The 21718-nt window shown below is 39.5% G+C and overlaps 2 protein-coding genes across 2 annotated transcripts; both read right to left on the minus strand.

Moving 5' to 3' along the window:
• Positions 1–1819: 1819 nt before the first annotated feature.
• Positions 1820–11576, minus strand: LOC121894576 (tripartite motif-containing protein 16-like protein). Its single transcript, XM_042407273.1, has 7 exons — positions 10902–11576; positions 7855–7950; positions 7521–7754; positions 7270–7438; positions 7082–7174; positions 3988–4059; positions 1820–3873 (listed from the first exon to the last, which is right to left on the minus strand). Exons 1-7 carry the CDS (start codon positions 11373–11375, stop codon positions 3311–3313), a joined length of 1701 nt encoding a protein of 566 aa, XP_042263207.1. The 5' UTR covers positions 11376–11576; the 3' UTR covers positions 1820–3310.
• A 537-nt stretch (positions 11577–12113) lies between these two features.
• On the minus strand, positions 12114–21297 carry strip1 (striatin interacting protein 1). Its single transcript, XM_042407419.1, has 20 exons — positions 21150–21297; positions 19467–19536; positions 19249–19323; positions 19001–19135; positions 18795–18915; positions 18453–18628; positions 18221–18348; positions 17911–18093; positions 16998–17218; positions 16824–16889; positions 16646–16709; positions 16445–16516; positions 15960–16034; positions 15215–15312; positions 14697–14823; positions 14464–14564; positions 14291–14357; positions 14086–14190; positions 13690–13894; positions 12114–13584 (listed from the first exon to the last, which is right to left on the minus strand). Exons 1-20 carry the CDS (start codon positions 21258–21260, stop codon positions 13337–13339), a joined length of 2448 nt encoding a protein of 815 aa, XP_042263353.1. The 5' UTR covers positions 21261–21297; the 3' UTR covers positions 12114–13336.
• Positions 21298–21718: the final 421 nt, after the last annotated feature.

The raw sequence follows: 21718 nt of genomic DNA on the forward strand, positions 1-21718 counted from the left end.
GTCAACTTTTTGTCACTTTTTGTATAATACCTCTAAAATTCACTTTACGTTCAGTCTGAACCTTTACAATGTAAAGCTGAGCCTGATGAGCTGAGTGTTTAGGGGCTTAGATGACAATATGACCTCTCTTCTGGCGCCATCCTTAGGGCAAACTTCATTTTTTCCTCCCAATAATAAAGATATAATAGCAAAGTAATATTTCACCCATCCACCAATGTTGTTTTCTGGTGTGTACTTAGCAATACAGTCTCACAGGACACTAGTGTGGCTATAAACTGATCTGTGAGAGCCAGACACGTCCTGCTGGGAGTGCATCATGTAGAGATCTCTCTGTTGTTCACATCTGTAAATAATCTTGTGTAATCAAACTGTTCTAAAACTAGATTTTATCCATGTGAAGTATATCAATGTCTTAAAAAGTAACTGTTTTAGCAGTAAACGTAACATAAAGTAATAATGAATGTGATAAATGCACTTTTTTCACTAGGACTGCAAAAAAAAATTGCTTTGTTTTGTTGTCCTCATAGCAGTAAATTCAAGGTCTGTTTAAAAGTAAAACCAAGTTATTTAAATTACAGAATGATTGTGGCTTAAAGAAAAAATGACACATTAGTGTAAGTTCATAGCAATGATTAGGAACTGCCCATTAAAGCCAAAGGGATATTATGACTCTTCCTTACATGTGCTCGAGTATGTGAGCATATAGATAATATAAATGTGTGTGTACGTGTGTGTGTGTGTGTGGGTGTGTATGGGTGTGTGGGTGTGTGTGTGTGTGTGTGCTCTATATATTGGTGTAGACTCCTTCTTATTAGCTGTGGGTGCAGGGCCTTATTGAGCACACGTTTCAAGCACTGTCTGTACAGGAGACACATTTAGAAATGTCCCTTTACAGCTTCTCTCTGTCTTTCTCCTTGGTCATCATGATTGTATGATACTGACAATTATTGTAAAAATTGTGAAATCACCAAAAAATATTAATAATAAAGAGTGGACAAGCTGCCGTTTGATTTTGGATTTTGTTCTTGTTCAAAAGTGAGTCATAACTCTGTCATTGTTTTTCAGCCTTTCAATTGTGAGTCGAACTGGACTCGACCTCCACACAAGAGTATTATCTTTATTCTCAACCTCTTTAAAGGACGGAATCACAATTTTTTCACAAGTCTGTCTTAAAACAATATTCAGGTGCCAAATTGAACATTGAAACATGTTTTTATTGCTTTAATCTTTCCTCCTGTACTGACCATTAGAAGATCCCTTCATAATGCATTTACAATGTAAGTGATGGGGGACAAAATCCAGAAGCCTCCTTCTGTGCGAAAATGCATTAAAAAGTTAGTCTGAAACTAATATGAAGCTTCAGCCGTCCAAGTGAATCAAATCAAGTAGATGTCTTTCAACATTTAAGTATTTTTAGTGCAAAAGTCTCTCTTTTTGTTACTATACTTCACCGCAGCTCAACAGGGAAACACAAAGAGGGAATTTTATGCTAAAAAGACTGTAAATGTGGTTGATATCCACTTGATATGGCTAACTCAGAGATTAATTATCACTTTAGTGATCCCCTGAATTTTAATGTGTCCAGTACTTTGTTAATGAATATGAATATGTGAAGTTTTATGAATATGTTTATGAATACCTACAAAGCTATTGACATTCCCTTCAGCCTCACCTGTACATTGTGTTGACTACTAATTAGCATATGTTCACATGCTAACATGCTAAACTAAGAAGGTAAACATTTCATCTGCTTAACATTGTCATTCAAGATTCAAGATTCATTTATTATCATTTTACAACACAAGATTGTATAACAAAGTGTAGTTTGTAGTCCTTTAATGTTACTCACAAAGACAGAAATGATATAAATGGATTAATAAATAATAAGTCATAAAAATAAAACTATTTTTTATATTGTAGTGCAGAGGGTGAATTGAGGAGTCTCACAGCCTGAGAAAAGAAGCTGCTCTGTAGTCCGGTGATACGACAGCAGATACTTCTCTTGCCAGATGGCAGCAGGGTGAACAGGCTGTGGTTGGGGTGGGTTTTGTCTTTTAGTATCCTTTGGGCTGTGTGCAGACTCCTCATCTCACTGATATCACTGATGCTCAGTAGATGGGTACCAGTGATGTTCTGGGCAGTTTTAATCACCTGCTGCAGAGCATTCCTGTCTTGGGCCATGCATATCTCATGCCAATCTGTGATGTTTGCAGCCAGGATGCTTTCTATTGCTCCTCTGTAAAAGTTAACAAGAACTTGAGATCGGAATTTTGTCTTCTTAAGTTTCCTCAAGAAGTTCAGTCATTTCTGAGCTTTTTTTTTTTTACTGGGGTGGAGATGTGTAATGTCCATGACAGGAACCTAAAACTGTTCACCTGCTCCACCTCAGCTCCACTGATGTAGACAGGGATGTGTGTCTTTGCCTCCTTTTTTTCTAAAATCAACAATCACCTCCTTGGTTTAGTTGACATTGGGCAGTAGGTTGTTATCTGTGCACCATTTATTGTGAGCATATTAACGTACTAACTATATATTCAAAATAATGACACTACTGCACCCTGTCAATCCATCTGAACAAAACAAATCACTTTAAAATGGGAAAAGATTTGGACATTACATTACAAATACAAAATACCAAATACAATTAAGGGTTTATATACATACACATATACATATACTAGTTACTATTAGTAAATATGTACAAAATGTCTGTGACAGACATTACTCTGCCTCCCTCTGGCTGAAGTATAAAATAAACTCAACAAAAAGGTTTGGTGTTGAGTTGCAGCTAAGAATGTTTTTCACTATATTATGAATCTCCATTTCATGACCACTTATTTGTGACCAATCATATGCTGATAACATTAGGTAAATTATACATTCACAGAATGAATTTAATTACAAAAAAAATCCAATTTATATTCTGTGTAACAGAAATCATAATCTATATAGAAAGGTTATCACAATTATTATACATGATTGAAATGCTGTGGTATGTTGAATCATCTTTTCAGCTGAGTTACATTTGTTGACAAGAAACTGTTCCTCAGTTATATTCTGTAAGGCAGAGGTTCCCAAAGTGTGGCCCAGGCACCAACGGGGGTCCTTGAAGGAATCCATAGGGCCCCCATATAAAACTGAGATATAGTTTAACCTCAGAGTTGTTTCACTTCCTTGAGTTCAGCACAATGAGATTATTTATAAAGATGGTAATGCTGTTCAGTGGTTTCACTCTCTAACAGAGTTTTGTATACAAAAATATGTAATTTAGCTGTATTTCATATATCTAACGATAAAAATCTGTGCTTGTCTAATGAGAACTATAGTTCACAGTTTCTTGTCTCAGATCAGAGATCCTGATGCAACTTTTCTCTCCCAGCCAGAAGCCCGGATACAGCGGTTCTGTGAACTCTGCTTCAACCTTGTAAAGAAACTTCATACTCTCTGACACCTCGTAGAATGACAGAGTTCCCTCTCTGAACTTCAGATAAACACCAATCCTGTGACTACTGGGAGATGTTGTGAGTTGGACGCTGTCAGCTTTGTGGCTTACAGAATAGTTTGTGGACCGATCAAGACTCCAGGAGTTCGCACTGCCCCCCAATGCTGACAGTCTTGTGCGAGATTTTCTGTCTATTCCTTTGTAGGCGAGGGCAATCTCTGCCTTGTCTCCTTCTACCTCTATCTCATAATAGCAGCGCTCGGCCTGCAGTCCCTCCTTGCACAGCACCTGTCGCCGGTGGACAAACCGCTCCTGGCAACGAATAGTTGGGCTCTTACATTTCTGAGGGCACAACCTCACCTCTTTGCCCTCTTTGGAAAGGAGCAGGTCCTCATGAGCTGTAGTGGGGTCCAGGGTTAATTCACATGCATCTGAAGTATTGAGGAAGAAGTGAAAATTATAACTCTATAAATAGGCCATAGGCTATGAGTTAAAGCTATGGTAGAGAAGAGGACTGTTAGTCTTCTTGTTAAAGATGAACTCACACTGAAGAAACTCTGCTCTGGTTGTAGGCTCCACAGTCTGTCCAGTTACAGTGTTGTTAACTTCAGAAAGATCTATGAGACAATTTCAGAGCATCATTAAGTGTCTCTACTGAAAAATTAGTATTTTGACTTGTCATGGCAGGAAGACCACAAGTGTAATTACTACCACTATTAACAATCAGTCCACTCCATTAAAGGGCAGGTACGTTGTTTTTTGAATTTTTTATATCATTCTGTAGCTTCACATTAGTGTTCCATATGGATTCAAATCCGAAAATTCAAATTTTGGTCGAAGTACATATGTTTTAACATCAAAATGCTATTTTCCCAAGCCCTTCTAAAACCCTTTTCCCACGTGTCCTGACATAGGTTTCTGTATGATGATGTTGCTACAGGTAAACTGATATAAACCTCCGAGCCCGCCCAGCCAGTAGCCACAGAGATGGATGGAGCACTTACTGTTGCTGCTGCTCTACTAAACATGCTAACAGACACACAGACGGAGCACTCACTGTTGCTGCTGCTCTGGTAAATGTGCTAACAGACACACAGACGGAGCACTCACTGTTGCTGCTGCTCTGCTAAACGTGCTAACAGACACACAGACGGAGCACTCACTGTTGCTGCTGCTCTGGTAAATGTGCTAACAGACACACAGACGGAGCACTCACTGTTGCTGCTGCTCTGCTAAACGTGCTAACAGACACACACAGACACATAGACGGAGCACTTGCTGTTGCTGCTGCTCTACTAAGTGTGCTAACAGACACACAGACAGAGCACTCACTGCTGCTGCTCTGGTAAACGTGTTAACAGACACACAGATGGAGCACTCACTGTTGCTTCTGCTCAAAGTTTAAAAAATAAACTCTGAGCTCTCTTTTCACCAGTAAACAGCTCCGGATCAGAGCAGAATCCAGTGTGACTCACGGGTGTTATTTGTCCCTCCGATCCAGGTTTTCTCCCAGCTCTCTCCTCCAGAGCTGCAAGCACTCAGCAGCGGCTCTGTCTGGTGCATTTATAAACATTTCCAACACTCGGACTCAGCGTTCATAGTATATATAGACTATTTTTCATGCTCTAACTTACAGTGAGCAAGTATGTTAGGAAGACACTGCCAGCAAACTACCTGCGTGTGTGTGTGTGTTTGAGGGGAAGGTGGCACTTAACCCTAATGGCTGAGGGGTCGTCTCCACTTGAAAAACCCGGAAAGGGACACAGGTGGAGTGTTCCTTTAAGTGTCCCAGTAAGTCATTCCAGTGAGCCAACACAGACAATACCAGGACCCTGAAACTGGCTCACTTAAAACTGAATTTTATTTATTACACCTCTTCTTTTTCTTCCATGACATATCTGCCACAAAAGGAGTCTATATCATAAAGGATTAATCCACACAAATCAAAAGAAACAACAACAAAAATCTGCCCATAGGTTTGGTTTCCTTTATCCAGGTTTTATTATTATTATTATTAGATATTTCGGGATTTCATTGACATTGATTTTTTCTTTTAATCCAACAGAAGTCTCTCTCTACACTCACTGTTGACAGAATAGTTTTCATAGGGACTATTTTATCAGTTGAAAGTAGTTCCAATAAAAACTGTTCAAAGTGAGGTCTCAAAACCTGGAAAAAGAAAATAAAAACTATCTGTATGGCTAGATAAGATTTTTTTAAATTTTATTTGTGTATTTTTTTGTAATTGAAAGTGGTCCTTCAAAACCACAATTAAGTTATTCTCGCTTAAACTTAGAGGTTTATTGAAACGGACACTTATACCTTTATGTTATTGTCTTAAGATTATGTTATACTGCCTTTAGCCAAAAGCACATTGTAAGACTTTGTTCTCTCTGCTTCCTGTGTGAAAATGTTCAACAGAAGTGAGCTGTGGGAGTCGCTCACCATAACTTTTTCTCATTTCAGAGAAATTCCTGAAGGGAGGAAAGGCAGATAAGGATTTGGCCTTCAACTCATAATTCTCAGATGACCGAAAGAAACTCACTAGAGATACAGTGAATTACTTAAAAAAATACCTGGTTGGGTGACGGATATTGGATGTTTACTATCACTGAACTTCATGCATTATCTCTTTCAGCCTAGAAAACTGGGAGATCTGCATTTGCAAATGTGAACTTTGTTTATTACAATAAAACTCAGAAAAGACAGATGCTCTCTGTGAATCCATCTATCATAAACAGGAAAATTCCCACAACATTTAATGATTAGTATACAGATGTAATGGGGCAGCAAATGGCAGGATATGGGTACTTGGCAAAAAAAAAAAAAAAATCCCATAAATCAAATCAAAATACTCCTTTAGTGCTAAAAACCAAACTAAACACATAATATCTATATGGAGTACCAGTCAAAAGTTTGGACACACTTTCCCATTCACTTGAATGAGAAAATGTGTCCAAACTGTTGACTGGTACTGTGCATATAATAATACATTATATCTTTTAGATGTGTATGCAAATGACCCTTCTTCTTTTCATCAATCATTGACTGATTAGCAGCAGGTGTGGAGCAACACTTAATATACACAAAGAAACACATTCACACATACAAAACTCACTGTACAACAGCACATATTATATATCATACAAAACTAAATACAATAAATAATCACATATATTCCACATGTTATGGGTAACTTATGAATATACATATACTGGCTGAATGGATGAATGAATGAAATGAATGAACCTTTGGAATAAGTGTAATAGTGTATGGTTTGGGGTTTGTATGATTAATTATGTAGTTTTATATGATGAGTAATGATGGTGTGTTGTGGTTTCTTAAAGCAGTGCTCCACACCTGAAGCTACACTATTCAAGCTTTAAAGAAAGAATAATTCTGAATGCATTAAGCTTAGTTTTTAGACATAAAAGAATATTTTTGCATGAAGGTTGTTGCACATTTTGGGAATTTTAAGTTTTATCTTTTAATGTGATTTTTTTTTAATACTTAAGAATTTTGATGACAGAGGGTTTCAGTGTGTTTCAGATTTCATAAGATGCAACAATTATATTAATCCACAGAGGAGGCTAAGATTTTAAAATTTAAAAAATACATGTCATTGTTTAAAGTACACACCATGAGACTGTGAGATACTGGCTTCATCTATTTCCTGCACCTCGTCCTCCTCTGTCTCCTCTTCTTCTGATTCCTGTTGTTCTCCACTGTCAGCTGTATTGAATAAAAGGGAATAAAAAGCCATGAAAAGCGTTAAAAGAAAACTATGATTAGAGACAATATTTCCGCTCTTTAACAAATATACATACCAGTTTGAGAGATTGAGACAAATTCTTTGTCACAAAATGCTTCCAGTTGCCTCCCAAGCTGTTCAACAGCCTTCTTTATGGACTCAAAGGGAAGGAGTGGATCCTCTGAAACCTGATGGAAAGCGTGGTGATGGTCTTCTTCACAGAGACGCTGGAGTGAGGGCCATTCCTGTGAGGAGAGACAACTTGATCATCATCCACCATATAGAAACAGGTCAAACTCCCTACAGGCGGGGATGTGATCAGAATACCTGCAGGAAATAGACATCGCTGTCTGTCTGTGCCAGGCGATCCAGCTCAGCCTCCCTTTTCTTCATTTCCTCCATTTTCAGCTCCAAGGTCTGCAGGGAGATCCGAGTCTGAGCTGCTGTCGCCTCCTCTTGAGCACCGATCAGCTGCCTCACTGACAGGTAATGTCTCTGCACGGAGTCAATGACACCGGCCAAGACACTTTCACAGTAGTCATCTGTTTCTCTTGCCTCCTCCTGTTTTACACACAAGTCTTTGAGATCAATGGAGTCCTGTATCTAACTGTATGAACAGTGTGAACAAAAATGTACACAATATGGACAAGTCCTCCTTTACCTGAATCTGTTCCCGAATCTTCCTCATGTTTTTCCATTTCTCTTCTTGTTTCTGGAGAATCTGCTTGGATTTCCTCTTTACATTCTCCAGCTCCTCCTTTAGCGTGAGTGTGTTGGATCGAAATACACAGGATTGGTTTAGTTTTGTGAGACTGGTTTTAAGCTTGTCAGTACAGTAAGGTGACTTTAAAAATAGGTGTTTAGTATGTGAGGGAAAATCCTGTTATAATCATATGTTTATTTCCAATATGATCTTACTTTTGCAAGTATGAATAGATGTGTCACATATATCCAACATGATATTACAATGTTTACTGTTTGTTGGGAAACTAAATATAAGAAAACTCATTATAAAAGAGTTTAGCCTGGAGGAAGGTTGAAACCTCTTCCTCTATGGTGGCAAGTGGCAGAGATGTTGTGAAGTACAAAGGATAAGAGAAGAACAACATGTCTTAAGCCAAGAAAATGTCATGACCATGTAATTAAAGGTTGAATAAGTGAAGTCATGTGTATCCTGTTGTTGGCTACAGTTAATGTGTTTTATCTCAAAGTACTATAACAGCTGAGGAGAGACTGCTTCTCCACCTGCCTATCAGCCAGGTTGTTAAGCGAGAATGAGTTCCATCTTCCAGTGTTTCTAATGACTGGATAAAATAATAAGAACACAGTAAATTAGCGAAATCAATATGTGTTAAAGAGGTCTTTTCTCCTCCTAAAAGTCTGTTCATATCTGACAGAGAGCCTCAGTTTTCTGTCTTTCAGGACATGAAAAAATGATCTACTTGGATTTATTCAGCACAAAAGCAAAGTACAAAGTACTAAAAAAGCAAGCAAAAATATCAAAAAATCCACCAAAGAGCTTCACTGGAAACTTGAAACCTGTCTACTAACTCCTCTCCTTAAAGGATACATGTCCTTTAATACTCCAGGTTAAAGGGAAGGTCTTCCTAAGATTGTCCTTTCAGCTATCTGCACACATATATTGTTTAAAAGCATCTCATTGGTTTCGTGGCACATGCATATATTATAATATTCAAAGATATACATAAGGATGCTATCATGAGAAGCTATTGTGGAAAAAGGTTAAAAGGTCATCTTTAACATAGTGGCTGTTCATACAAAAAGCAAATGTCCTGTGTTAACAAAGATCCGCTTGCCATTCAGTTCATTGAAGTATACTGTCCTCTGGTCAAAAAGTCCACAGATCATAAAACGTATTATAGTGTGAGGCCATCCCTCATTAAGAAGGTCAGAGACTGTTCACCAGGTAATAGATCGAAACATTGGCTGTAGTCAACAGACAGAAACGGATCCTCACAGACAGTGTGTTAAATCCTGATTTACGGGGGTTTCTGGAGGAATAACACCTCCTTGTTCTCAGTGCTGCTCTGACACTCTGCTCTTTTGACCTCTCCTGGGCAGAATACAAACACAGGCTCCTGCAACTCTCCCCTTACAAAGCAATGAAGATCGATTCATCCGGTATTTGAGCACCAACACTCATCTGCACTGGACAAGAACTGATTTTTCAGTTTCCACAACACGTAACATCCTTTTTGTGCCTGATGATGTGCATAATGTATGTGGGACTTGATCATAGTTGGTGGCTCTGTCCTGAGTTTTGAAAGTAACTTTATTTTGTGGCAGTTTTCCACCACGATTGTTGGAAACTTTTCTTCTTTTGATTTGGTTTTTATCTGCAAAGTTGCTGCAAATTCAGTGGTAACTGATTAACACTATATTAGCTCAAATCAACCAAACTCATGCCCACAAAGTCCGCCCGAAACTTGGGTGTCATGATTGATGACCAACTAACCTTTAAGGTTCACGTGGCCTCAGTCGCTCGATCGTGTCGATTCTCCCTGTACAACATCAGGAAGATCAGACCCTACCTGTCTGAGCATGCAGCACAACCCCTGATACAGGCTCTCGTAATATCGCGAATCGACTACTGCAACTCCTTACTGGCAGGCCTCACTGCATGTACACTTAAACCTCTGCAGATGATCCAGAACGCGGCAGCGCGTCTGGTCTTCAATCAGCCCAAAACAGCACATGTCACCCTGCTGTTGATATCCCTCCACAGGCTCCCAGTTGCTGCCCGCATCAAATTCAAAACCCTGACACTTACTTATAAAATAGCAACTAAAACAGCTCCTGCCTACCTGAACTCCCTCATTCAGGTCTACACTCCCTCCCGCTCACTACGCTCTGCCAACAAAAGCCGCCTGGTATCACCACAACAACAGGGCCCTAAGTCACTAGCTCACTTCTCCTCTGTAGTTCCCAGGTGGTGAAACGAGTTACCAAACTCTGTTTGATCTGCAGAGTCCCTCTCAATCTTTAAGAAAAGACTAAAGACCAAGCTCTTTCGTGAACACCTCTGTACTTGATGAACTGTAGGGAGAGAAAAAACAAAAAACAAAAACACATGCTTCTATGCACTCTAATCACTGCCTTGTTGCACTGCCTGGTGGCATCTACGTCCTATCGAGCCCAAACGTAAGCTTTATGGCACTTCCTCATGTTGTTGTCTCCTGACTAGATCCTTGCTTGTGTTGTATCAGACTCATATGTACGTCGCTTTGGATAAAAGCGTCTGCTAAATGAAAATGTAATGTAATGTAATGTAATATTCCAAAGTTTCTGCAGTAAGGAAAGCAAGTTTGAAGTTTGAAGTGAATTAAAAACATTAATGATCTTTTTTTTTCTATCTGCTTCCTCCGCAGTTTTTTTTAAGGTGAAGTTGTAGCACAGGAACTTGAACTGCAAATGCAATGAACCACAATTTTTCAGACATCACAGACCAATTATTGTAGTCATGCAAACTCCTGCCAACTCAGAGACCTCTGACTGATAATACAGTGAAAGTTGACGTCAAATAATAAAAGCAATCTGTAATCTAGTGCCAAGTTTAAATCTAGCACATGTAAAAACACCAATAAAACTAATGAAAGACTGCTTTCTCCACTCACATATCCAATCTTTGTTTACAGCTGATAATGTGTCAGAAATGGCAGTATTTATCTGTCTGTTTGTTTTACATACCTGTTTCCTCCTCCGTTCCTCTCCCACCAACCCAATTGTGTGTCCTCCGTGCTCAGCTGAAGCGCACTCTTCACATATAATCTTCTCATCAGTGCAGCAGTAAACATTCAAGAGTTTGTTGTGCCTCCAACACAAAGGTCCTCTTGATGTCACTGTGCAGCTGCGGGGTCTCTTCACTGACTCTCCCGAGCGCTGCTGCTTTCTCTTCTCGACGCCTGCATCACACCTTTCTGTGTCTCTAACCAAGTCAGCCAGAGTTGTGTTCTTGATCAGCTGGGGTCTGGAAGAAAACGAGCAACCACAATCAGGACAGCTGCAGGAAAAGTCGCTGCTCTCTTCATGATCCCAGCAGTCCTGAATACACTGCATGCAGAAGTTGTGGCCGCAGGGAATCGTCGCAGGATTCCTGAGAACTTTGCAGCAGATTCGACAGCAGAGGTGGTTCATCCTCACGGGGACACGGGGATCTGCCATGTTTGTGCAGAGAAAGGCGGTGTTTCACTAGTTATGTTTCATTTCCTCCTGGAGTGACTCAGTAGTCTTGCATGTTCGGTTTCCTGATTTCAGAGTGGAGATGGGTGTGACTAAAATATTTGATCTAACTTCAAGAGGGAGGGACAAAGAAGATGAAGTCATGGCAAGACGGTGTCGTTGTGGGGGGTTTTATGACCTTGGTAGTTTTTTTGTTTGCCAAGTTTTAAAACATTATTATTATCAGTTTACAGTATCCAAAAGAAAGTGCATTTTTACACAGATATCCTCCACATCATCTTCAATACTCAGCATTTTCTCACACCGTCTCTCAGGTAGATCTTGGTATCAACTATGATATATTTTGAGTAATAACAACAGCATCAAACCAGAAGTTTGCACTGAATGCTTTGTCAGGCAAATTTCTCTTGACGTGTTGCTTCCTTGTGATAAACATCATGCCCTTAGGCGACGTACGTACTTTCTGACAGTTCACCTTGAATATCTATTTCTCTTTGTGGTCAAAATCAGAACAAACACATTTATCATACCATAGAGCTGCAAGTGCTGTCATGTCAAGACCAATTCAAATTAAAGAATCTTAATTTTGTACCTCTTACTTTCTTCTTTTTAATTACACATCTGTAAAAATAATCAGGAATAAGATTAATATCAACAGCATTCCCTGACAATCAGAATCATAAAATCTGTTTGTTCTTATAAATGAGTCCAAAAGTAAAATAAAATTCAAATATTTATTGACTCGATAATAGTAAGAAATAAAAATGCTGCAGGAACGACAGTATCTATTTTATTATAGTATTTAAGTCAATGTAAAACAAAGACAAAGCCATGATAAATAAGTTCCACAATTTACAAGTCTTTTCCATTTCTTTAACCTTTATAATAAAACAAAAAAGATGATGAAAAGTAGAAAAAAAGGAAAATGGTTCTTTTACTAGAAGTTTTTCCACTTAAGTTATCCCTGCATGTCTCAAACCAGAGCTTCACTGATCCTGTTTCCTTTCACAACCATGTGCAACCAGTTTTTCTACACAACAAAGCAAAATTAAGATACTAAAAAAAAAAAAAAAATCAAGGCTGTATTTGTAAATATACTCAGTCTGGTAGTCAATGAAAGTCTGACTGATCGCCTCCATGGTCCCCGGGCAAATATGTGTAGGCGGTACTCAGAATAATGGAAATAAAATTTAAATCATTTGCAAATGCAGAGGAGCAACAAAGAATAAGTCGGGGAAAGAATAAATCACCCCGTACAAGCAATAACCGTCAAAAAGTAGTACATGTTTCTATTTGTACATACAGAAAAAAACTACAAAAAACCCACCCATTCCTCTCATCTCAGCTCATAAGATGAACCTAAGGAATGTTATATTTATTTCAACATCTTATATGTGCTCACACACATCTCTGAGTCTTAACAGTTACACTTAAATTTATTCCAAATAAATCTCTTTAAAATTCGGAGTGAACATACTGTCATGTAGTGCTTCAAGGTCAAAGTTACTGACCTAACGGGTAAGAGGCACACAGAGGAAATGTAAATGTAAGGTAAAAGTTCATTATGGTATTTCATTAAAAACTGTGGGTGGCATTAGTGTGGGAAAAGTCTCAAGGAACCTAAATACAAAAGGCTGATGTTTTTTTTTTTTTGCTAACAAGTGGATTGAAATCACAATAATGCTAAATTTCTTCAAGGCAACAGTTCATCACATAAAGCGTTCGATCAAACTCTAAAACCACACTGATCCAGGCTGATGATTGAGAGCCAACACCCGGGTGACCTTTGAAAATGAAATCCATCCGTCATCTTCGTTCTGTACAGGACGCGTAACATAATGCTTTGATCAGAGTTTGATCAGCGAGTGCACTGTTGGTGGTTTGAACTCCTGATTGTTTTATTACTCATTTAAAAGAACAAGCGTGTTGAGAGTTGCTGATTCTCACTGTAGCAGTTCCTCCCAGGAAATAGGTTTGGAGAAGACCTCGCGCTCCAGCCAGAGGTCATAGTTCATTTGGAAGTCCTCTGGCAGGTCCACCCGCTGCCCCAGAACACTCTGCAGACAGTTGTCCACAGGCAGGAAGTCCGGATTACTGTGGGTCTTGTCGTAACGGCGGCTGTTGAAGCGTTCGATGTTGGCCCGCAGAGCGCATTCCTCTGCCTGGAAGTCCCAGGGACGAGCATCCAGATCTGCCAAACAAAACAAGTCAGTCATATTTAGTGCACTTTAAACTGCTCACAGTATAAATACAACTCAGCAGGTGTCCGACTATTCTGACTTTGATTTTCACTCACCGTTTCCGTAGGCCCAGTCATCATTGAGCCGATGTCGGACCTTCTGGTAGATGGCGGACATGGTCTTCATGTTGCTCTTCCTCCACTGGCGTCCCAGGTATTTGGTTTGCACTTTGAGCAGCTTGAGGACGTAGAGCTGCATCATGGCCTGCTTGACCTTCAGCGCCCTCTTCAGGATGGGAGCGGACTTAAACACCACCAGCATCTGGGCGAGAAAACATGAATGTCGAGAGCCAATATATTATCTTTTTTCTTCCAGTGATGGGAATGTCAGCCTGTCAGTTTGGTCCAGACTGAAATATCACGTAGCTATAGGATGAAAGGCCATGAAATTTTCAACAGATACCCTTGATTTATCTGATGTAGTAAATGCTATCTGATGAGTCGTACTCTCACCATAGTTCTGGAGTGCTTCCACTTGGTCAGTTTGTTGAGGATCCTCAGCAGGTTGATGCAGGAAAACAGATTCCTCCAGCAAAACTGATTGTTGTCTCCTGCTTCCTGTTAACAGACAAAATATACACACACAAAACATCATTTCTAAGTTCTATATCTGTGGAGAAACCAACAACTATAAAATGACAGAAATCAGAAAACGTACCAAACTTTCTGCAGTTAACTCAGGGAGCTCGTGCACCACGCAGTGAGGAAAGTCAAGTACTGAGATGCTATTGGGAAAAAGAAATTGAGAGCAATGAAATAAAGGAAATATAAGTAAAGTTCATGACATTTCATGTAAATGGGAGTCATGTTCTTTCTTTAAAGACATGCTACCTATTCTTAGCTGTGATGTAAGACATGATGTTCTGGTTGAAGAACTTCAGAATGAGCGGGATGCAGTTGGCAAACACTAGATGTTGAGCCATGTACTCAAACTGTGAAAACAAGCACACAAAGACAAATTTGGTTAATACTAACAACAATGAGGAGAAGAATTACTTTCATAATATTTCAGAAAATATCCAACACACTGAATTGCGATGTTAACAAGTGTGTGATGTACGTACTTGGTAGATGTGGTTCAGTTTGAAGTGTTTCAGAAGCAGCAGCAGGATGGCAGAGATTGCCTTCACAATGATCTCTTTGTGTCGATTGACATCGACGCCGAGTTTCATGCTTTGCAACACCGTGGTCCTGCAGAGAGACACATAACCCATCAGTCACCTCTTAAGATTCTACAAAGTCTTTTACCTTGATGTTTTTACACCCTGCTAACCAGGCACTTGTTACGTGCCTACACTGCCAAAATGTACTTATAGCATCTCTCCTGCTGTGTTTTACAAGCTAGAAGACATTTTAAGATACAATAATCTGCTTACAAACCAAAGCTCTTGACACTAACTTAATTCCAGTAGCAGTATCTGTGTAGTTACATTCACTATGAAAAGTAAAGCAGATATCAGTTCTCCTTTTCCACTTTAGGAATAAATGCAACTGTAATATTGTTACTAAAGTGAGGATGCTCTCCTCGCTCAGAACATAATGTTGCAGTGGAGGATGAACCTCTGAGAGGCACGTCACTTACGGCATCTCCTCTGGCAACACATCAGCCAGGATGTTGATGGAATCTGTCTTGGCTTTAGAGGTCGGAGCTGCTGCGAGTAGGATCTTCAGCAGAGCAATCTGACATCCAGAGAGACACACCGAGATGTCAGTTACAAAACAGTCTGACATTTGTTCTGTATTCAACAGTGACTGTTTACATACTTGTAACGATAGTGTGGAGGGGCTGTAGATCTAATGGCTAAATTGCTTCAAATTTTTTATTTGAGTTCTATCATTTGTGCTGCTTCAATGGAAATTTGTGTGATTTGTGTGAGACTGCCGGGTCATAAAGGCTGAAAATGTCACTCTAGAAAACACATCAGGGAAGACAAACAAAACTGTAACATTGTCTGTAAGCTTTATAATTTAACATGACTATGCTGAGGAAAAACAATGTTCATTGCTCGGTTATTTAAAAAATGAACCGCCTATGTCACAAAGACTTTCAGAGTGCAATGTGAACATATTATTGCGACTTATTTCAGTGGACCACAGCAAACAGACATGTTGGCCTTTCAGGTTATTACCTGAGTCTCAATTTAGCTGAGTAAAAGGAACTGAAACACATTGAAATTTAATTCTATAATAGCTACTTTCAGGATCCATTCACATAAACTTTTAGTTGTATAAACTTTGTGAAAGTGTAAATAATAAATACAGTGTTAAGTAAATGGTACAATAATGCAAACCCTCCTTGAAACTATCCAACCCCAAAAAGCACTAACCATATATTGAGGTAAACTGGGCAGAATTCCCTGATAGAGCAGCTCAGTGGAGCACATCTCCACCTCCTCTTCACCCTGATAAGGAAGCAGAATGTAAGACGCACAAATAACGTTGTCATGACATTTGAAGACAGTTTGGTCTTGCAGACACAAGGTGTTTAAACTTCTGCCAACATTTAACCAGAAGTAGAGTAAAAGCTCATCCTACCCGTCCACCCCCACACTGCATAGTGCCAATAAGTTAGAGGGCAAATGTAGAGTGCATTTTCTACTTCAACAATTATTTAAATTCACAACAAAACAAAACAAAAAAAGCTTGTAAGAGCACGATAGCTCGACTACAGGTCAACACCGTCCATCTGAAGGAATTCACAAATGAGGCTGCTCTCCTATCTCTATGGAAAAGACATAATATTCAGAGATAATAAAATTCTGTCTAGGTCAACAGGTTTTTATTAAAGTAAATGATTTTTGTTTCCACTTACCCCAGACAGAGGTGTTTTCTGAAACTCCTCCTCCTTTGAAATCTGAATCTCAGCTATGGAGACGTACTTATGCTGCAAAGAAAATGAAAACTTGATATGTGAAAATCCTGCAGAACTACTGTATTACTTTTAGGATTCTTAACATATTCTCTAGATAAAAAAAACCTATTTAACGAATTATGGTGAACAGTGACACGATACCTGCTTTAACGTCTTGATGCTCTCATGAATTGGCCTTGGCAAGCCAACAACAGTATCCGTATCACTGCAAAACATGCACAAGAATAACCGTGTTTTAATTCATTATTTCAGGGGTGTGCTTGCAGAATGCAGAATGCTACAGTATGATTTGTTTACAGCTAATGAAAAGCAAACTTACCTTCCAAGTGTGTAACCAATAAATTTACTTCTACTTGATTCCAAGAAATTTTCAATGTCCTTTTCCCTGTTGGAGCAAAGACAATAATGTCAAAACCAGAGAGGTATTATTGCGATAGCTTTCAAAATGTTACGTAGCCATTGTTTTCATCCAGCCAGTCAGACTGAGCACTACCTGACTTTAGGAGCCCACGGCAGGCCTTTGGGGAAGGACACCCTCTCTGATGGAGGGTGAGGAATAGGGGGAGGCATCACCTCATCCCTTTCTAGTGGGAAAGTCTCTGCCTCTATAGAGTTGTCATTGTCGTCGTTGTCATCCTCATCCTCACGAGAGTCATCAGCCTTGTAAGGGTCCTTTTCATTGAAAGCATCCAGATTATCCTGTTTGATCAGCGCCTTTATAAGAAAAAAACAAAACAAAACATAAAGATATCATTACATTTTGATGGATGATGGGGTAATAGGTTGAAAATAAGAAACCACGCTGTATCCTGAAGGTAAAAAATACCACAAAGAAGAAGAGATAATTCAATACTGAGTAATATGATCAGATGACATCAGCCTGAATGAAGGTTTATTGCCTCAGGTAAGATGTGTCAAATGTACAAGATCATCATATAAATGAAACAATTTTAGGATTGCAGTAATCTGACAACTGCCTTTACTAAAAATAGTCCTCTATATAAATGAAGTAGTTAAAAATGTGTTGCTTACAGAATTCATAGTGTTGTTTCAATACTATAAAGCAAAGACTAGTACAGACTGGAATAGAGTGACACCTTTGCATCATGTTTCTATCGTGCTACATTGAACTTCATGCAAATTTAGTAAAAACACTTGGCTTTGAAATGTTTTACTTTTAAAGCTGCATGTAACAACTCTGTGAGTCACAGTACAATTAAGGTGGATACATACAAGAATTATTAGTGTTTCTGGTATATTATCCTAATTGGGTTAATAATGATATATTTGCAGACATCCTTGAGAATCACCTGCATACAGGAGTTGATCCACAGTCATGGCAACAATACACTTGTAGTTGGCTTTAACCCACAATATGTTTGGTCGGAGAGCAACAGCAATCCTACCTTGTGTTCACGACGCGCCCGTTTTTGTTGCTGCTCTATGAGGTCAGATGCAGACGCAGGAGGAGAAGCGGCTCTCATGCTGCGTATAACTCGGATGCTGTCCTCCGGGAGAGGGGGAAGACCCAGCTCCTCACGCTTATGAACCTTTATGCTTTGGAGCTGCTCAAACCCTCCGAGTGTGAACTGAAACAGAGACGAGCAGGATTTTAATTTCTCTTAACTCCAGGTGTGACTTTGTTGTAAGAGAATCTAATGTGATGAGACCAGAATTTGTGACCACAGTCATAGCAAATATTTCTCTCTCTCTCACCAGTATGCTCTTCCACAACAGCAATAACACCTTCTTCATTGGAAAATGGGGGGCGTGACCGCTGCAGAACTTGGTAACCATACCAAAGAGCATGACGGAAATGGGCTCGTTGTTGAACAGCGGAGATCCTGGATTAGAGAAGCGGTATGGAAATGGTTTACATGGCAGGGATTGTTTTTTTTTGGCATATGCATGGCATGACTGCAACTTTTCATGGTCTGATTAAATTTACCCAGTTCTGCTCTGACGGTTTCCCTGATGACTCTCCATTCAGGCCTGTCCGCTGGGTCCTCCTGCTGAATCGTTTCTACCATCAGGTACATTATGTTAAGCAGGACCCTGAGATCTGTGCTATCAGCGAGGGAGATGGCTGGTTTCCTGACAGCACTGCTACAGGCAGCACTGTTACTGAAGGAGAGAAAATTCATATTTGTGATTATTAAAATTTGACAACAGAGAAATTGTTAACTGTTCACTTACAATAAATGTTTTCCAGACTAATATCTTTTAGCAAAAACTAGGCGTTTTGAAATTTATGAAATCTGTGAGTCTAGAAAACTGACAAAGGACGTACTCAATCTCCATGTTGAGCAGTTCGACCAGAGCAGAGAAGGTCCCCACATCCAGCAGCAGGAAGACGTTGTATCTCATCCAGTGCTGCACCTCAGCCTCAGAGCTGCACTCGGCAAAGGTTCCTGGAGAGAAACAGATTTGTCAAATATCAGCCAAAAATAACCTCCTTGATCGATGCTGATCTAGTTTTTAGTGATGTGGACTGACCCTGTGCCATGTACAGGATGGCCCTGGCAACCTTCAGCCTCTTCTCCCGGGCAATCACCTCCAGATTGTCCAACAGGCGCATGGCGTGAGCTCTGTGCTGAGCTGCATCAAGCTCTGTCCACTTCTTATCAGACACTGAGATACAGTAGAGATGGATATAAACTTCACCTTCTTCAACTTAGATGTAATTAATTGTTTACAATTAATTCATAAGATTTGATTGAGTGACTGTATGTTTAACTACATACCATGTGCTCTGAATTCCTCCTCAAAGCACTTCCTATTAAGAGCAAACTCTGGTCCTTCAGTATAACTGTACAGCTCTGCAACATACATACAGAATATATATATATATATATATAAACAAATACTCTATACACACTATATATTGCAAACCCTAAAAACATGAAGTTCAGAAGGACAAAGAGGAGTCCATGATGACAAAAGGTGACAACTAACCACATACCTGAAAGCTCTGCGGCCCACTTGTCTGTATCTGCATATTCAAACTCGAGGTCTGGAGACTCAGACAGCCCCTGTGCACAACATATCACACATTTTATGCCATTATGATTAGAAATATCATTATTTTTGATTAATAATCCAACTGTCCACCTACAAACTGCACTAATTGGACAGACAGATACGTGCTACCAAATAGTTTCTGCTGAGTATTTAATTATATTTATCTAAGCTTAAAGGGTCGGTTGACCCATATAACAACTAATAACATATTTCTCACTTGCCCCAATTTGTATCTGGCCATTAATTGGGATAATCCATAAACATGAATGTGAAAATATATTTCTAGTGTCAAACTCTGCACATATATCATTCTGCACAGTGAAGCTCAAACTTTCAACTGTAGGAACAAAAAGAAAAATATATTTTTGAGTGAAGGGGGACTTTAAGTAATATTCTGAATGCAGGAATACACATCAGCCCTAAAGTCTGGTGTTTATATGTTTTTCTATGTCTTTCTTTTTGTGTCTCTATATCCATATTTTCTATTTTAAAATGACAACAGGTCATAACTCCTCTTGCACTGGTTAGAAACAGGTATTTTTGCATAAGAAACCATCACAAATCCTCCACTGTCATGCCAGAAACTAAACTCCCTTCATTTTTCTTTGTAGATACATGGGAGCTTGTTATGGAAATTATTGCATTAATCATATAACTGTGTGCTTCAGCTGTGTATTTGTGACAGTAGATGAAGGACAACTGTTAGGTTTGTACATAAAAAATAGAAAAAAACATGTACCCGAGAGAAAGAAGTGAGTTTGCAGCAGTTTAACGTTTTAGAGTCACAGATAGACTCTCTGTGGGTAGCTAAGACATGGACTGTGAATGAACACAGCACGAGCTGATAACCTTGATTAAACAGTATCATCACACTGAGCGCATGAACACAGAGTGAGAAGAAGACATGCTCATGTTGTACAAAGAGAGTGCAAACTGGACAAGTGGTCAGTTGTACAAAACTTGTGATACCATATATGGAGATTGTTTGTTGTAAGTATTTAAGGTCATGGGCACATGACTTGGCCACATGCCTTCAACGTAACTGTGGCAGAAGATGCACAGCTGACCATTAAGGGAATGTCTGCTTGTATAAATATGTACTTGTAACTCAGATCACCTCTTTGCTGCGGAGCTCAGGGGACCCACAGGCATGTGTGAAGAATAAAAGGCAGCTGGTCTGCAGAATACTGTCTCTGGTATTTAATTACCTTTCTCACCTCATTAGACAGGCTGACCTTTCAGCTGCTACGACAAGCTCCACAGTAGTTAAAGTTATACCTCTATAAAGTGACATACCAATCCGATACATTACAAAGAAAAGTCAGATTCCTGTCAGACAGCTCAGTCTGGCCTGTGACGAGCTAACTAACGTTAGCCTATGCTAAGCTACACTGCTGTTCTGAAACAGTTCGATAAAACAGGACTGAAAGTGATCCGCTGTGTAAGTGAGGGCACGTTAATTCAGTGAAACTCAGTTTCTGGTGTTAAGTTTACGTTGTCGAGTCACAAATAATAGTGAAGCTAACGTTAGCCTGACAGAGCTAGCTAACGGTTTGTTTGACAGCAGAAAAGGTTAGTCTGTTTATGGTTCGCTGAAATAAATCACACACTTATGTCTACGTACCTCTGAATCTTTTCTGGGGTTGCGGGTAAATTCGCCTCTGCTTTTGTTAGGCAGCATAGCTCTCTGTTTATTGTTTACAGGTAGCCCACCACCGTTTCCACCGACGTCCATAATGTTTTCGGCCGCAGTGTCTTCTCGCGAGACGAGACCTGTTCTGCGAGAACGGACATGTCCATCTAGTCCATTGACGTAGGCTGTCACATCCTCTACTTCTTAAAGGATAGGTTCACAATTTTTCAAGTGGATCTTAAAACAACGGTCAGGTGTCCATATGAACACTGACAGAGGTTTTCCTCGCTGTAATCATTCCTCCTGTTCATACTAGCTATTAAAAGATCCCCTTCAAATGTGTTTTCAATGTAAGTGATGGAAGACAAAATCCAGTGCTCACACAGTCATTTTGTGCAAAAAAGCATCTGAAGCTTATATGAGGCTTCAGCAGTCTGAGTTAGTCATATCAAATGGATATCTTCCACATTTACAGTCTTTTTCACATCAAATTCCCTCTTTGTGTTTCCTCGGACAGTGTTTCCCTGTTGAGCTGTGATGGAAATATAGTAACAAAAAGA

The sequence above is a fragment of the Thunnus maccoyii genome, chromosome 3 (assembly GCF_910596095.1).
Source record: "Thunnus maccoyii chromosome 3, fThuMac1.1, whole genome shotgun sequence".
Taxonomy (NCBI): Eukaryota; Metazoa; Chordata; class Actinopteri; order Scombriformes; family Scombridae; genus Thunnus; species Thunnus maccoyii.

Coding starts and splice junctions, on each gene's coding strand:
- LOC121894576 (XM_042407273.1), bottom strand. CDS start 11,375: ATGGCAGATCCCCGTGTCCCCGTGAGGATGAACCACCTCTGCTGTCGA. Junction 4,060..7,081: donor CAGTATCTCACAGTCTCATG/GTGTGTACTTTA, acceptor ATTGTCTCATAG/ATCTTTCTGAAGTTAACAAC. Junction 3,874..3,987: donor CAGAGCAGAGTTTCTTCAGT/GTGAGTTCATCT, acceptor TCAATACTTCAG/ATGCATGTGAATTAACCCTG.
- strip1 (XM_042407419.1), bottom strand. CDS start 21,260: ATGGACGTCGGTGGAAACGGTGGTGGGCTACCTGTAAACAATAAACAG. Junction 17,219..17,910: donor GGGCGCGTCGTGAACACAAG/GTAGGATTGCTG, acceptor TTTCTTATAAAG/GCGCTGATCAAACAGGATAA. Junction 16,710..16,823: donor ATTGGTTACACACTTGGAAG/GTAAGTTTGCTT, acceptor CATGTTTTGCAG/TGATACGGATACTGTTGTTG.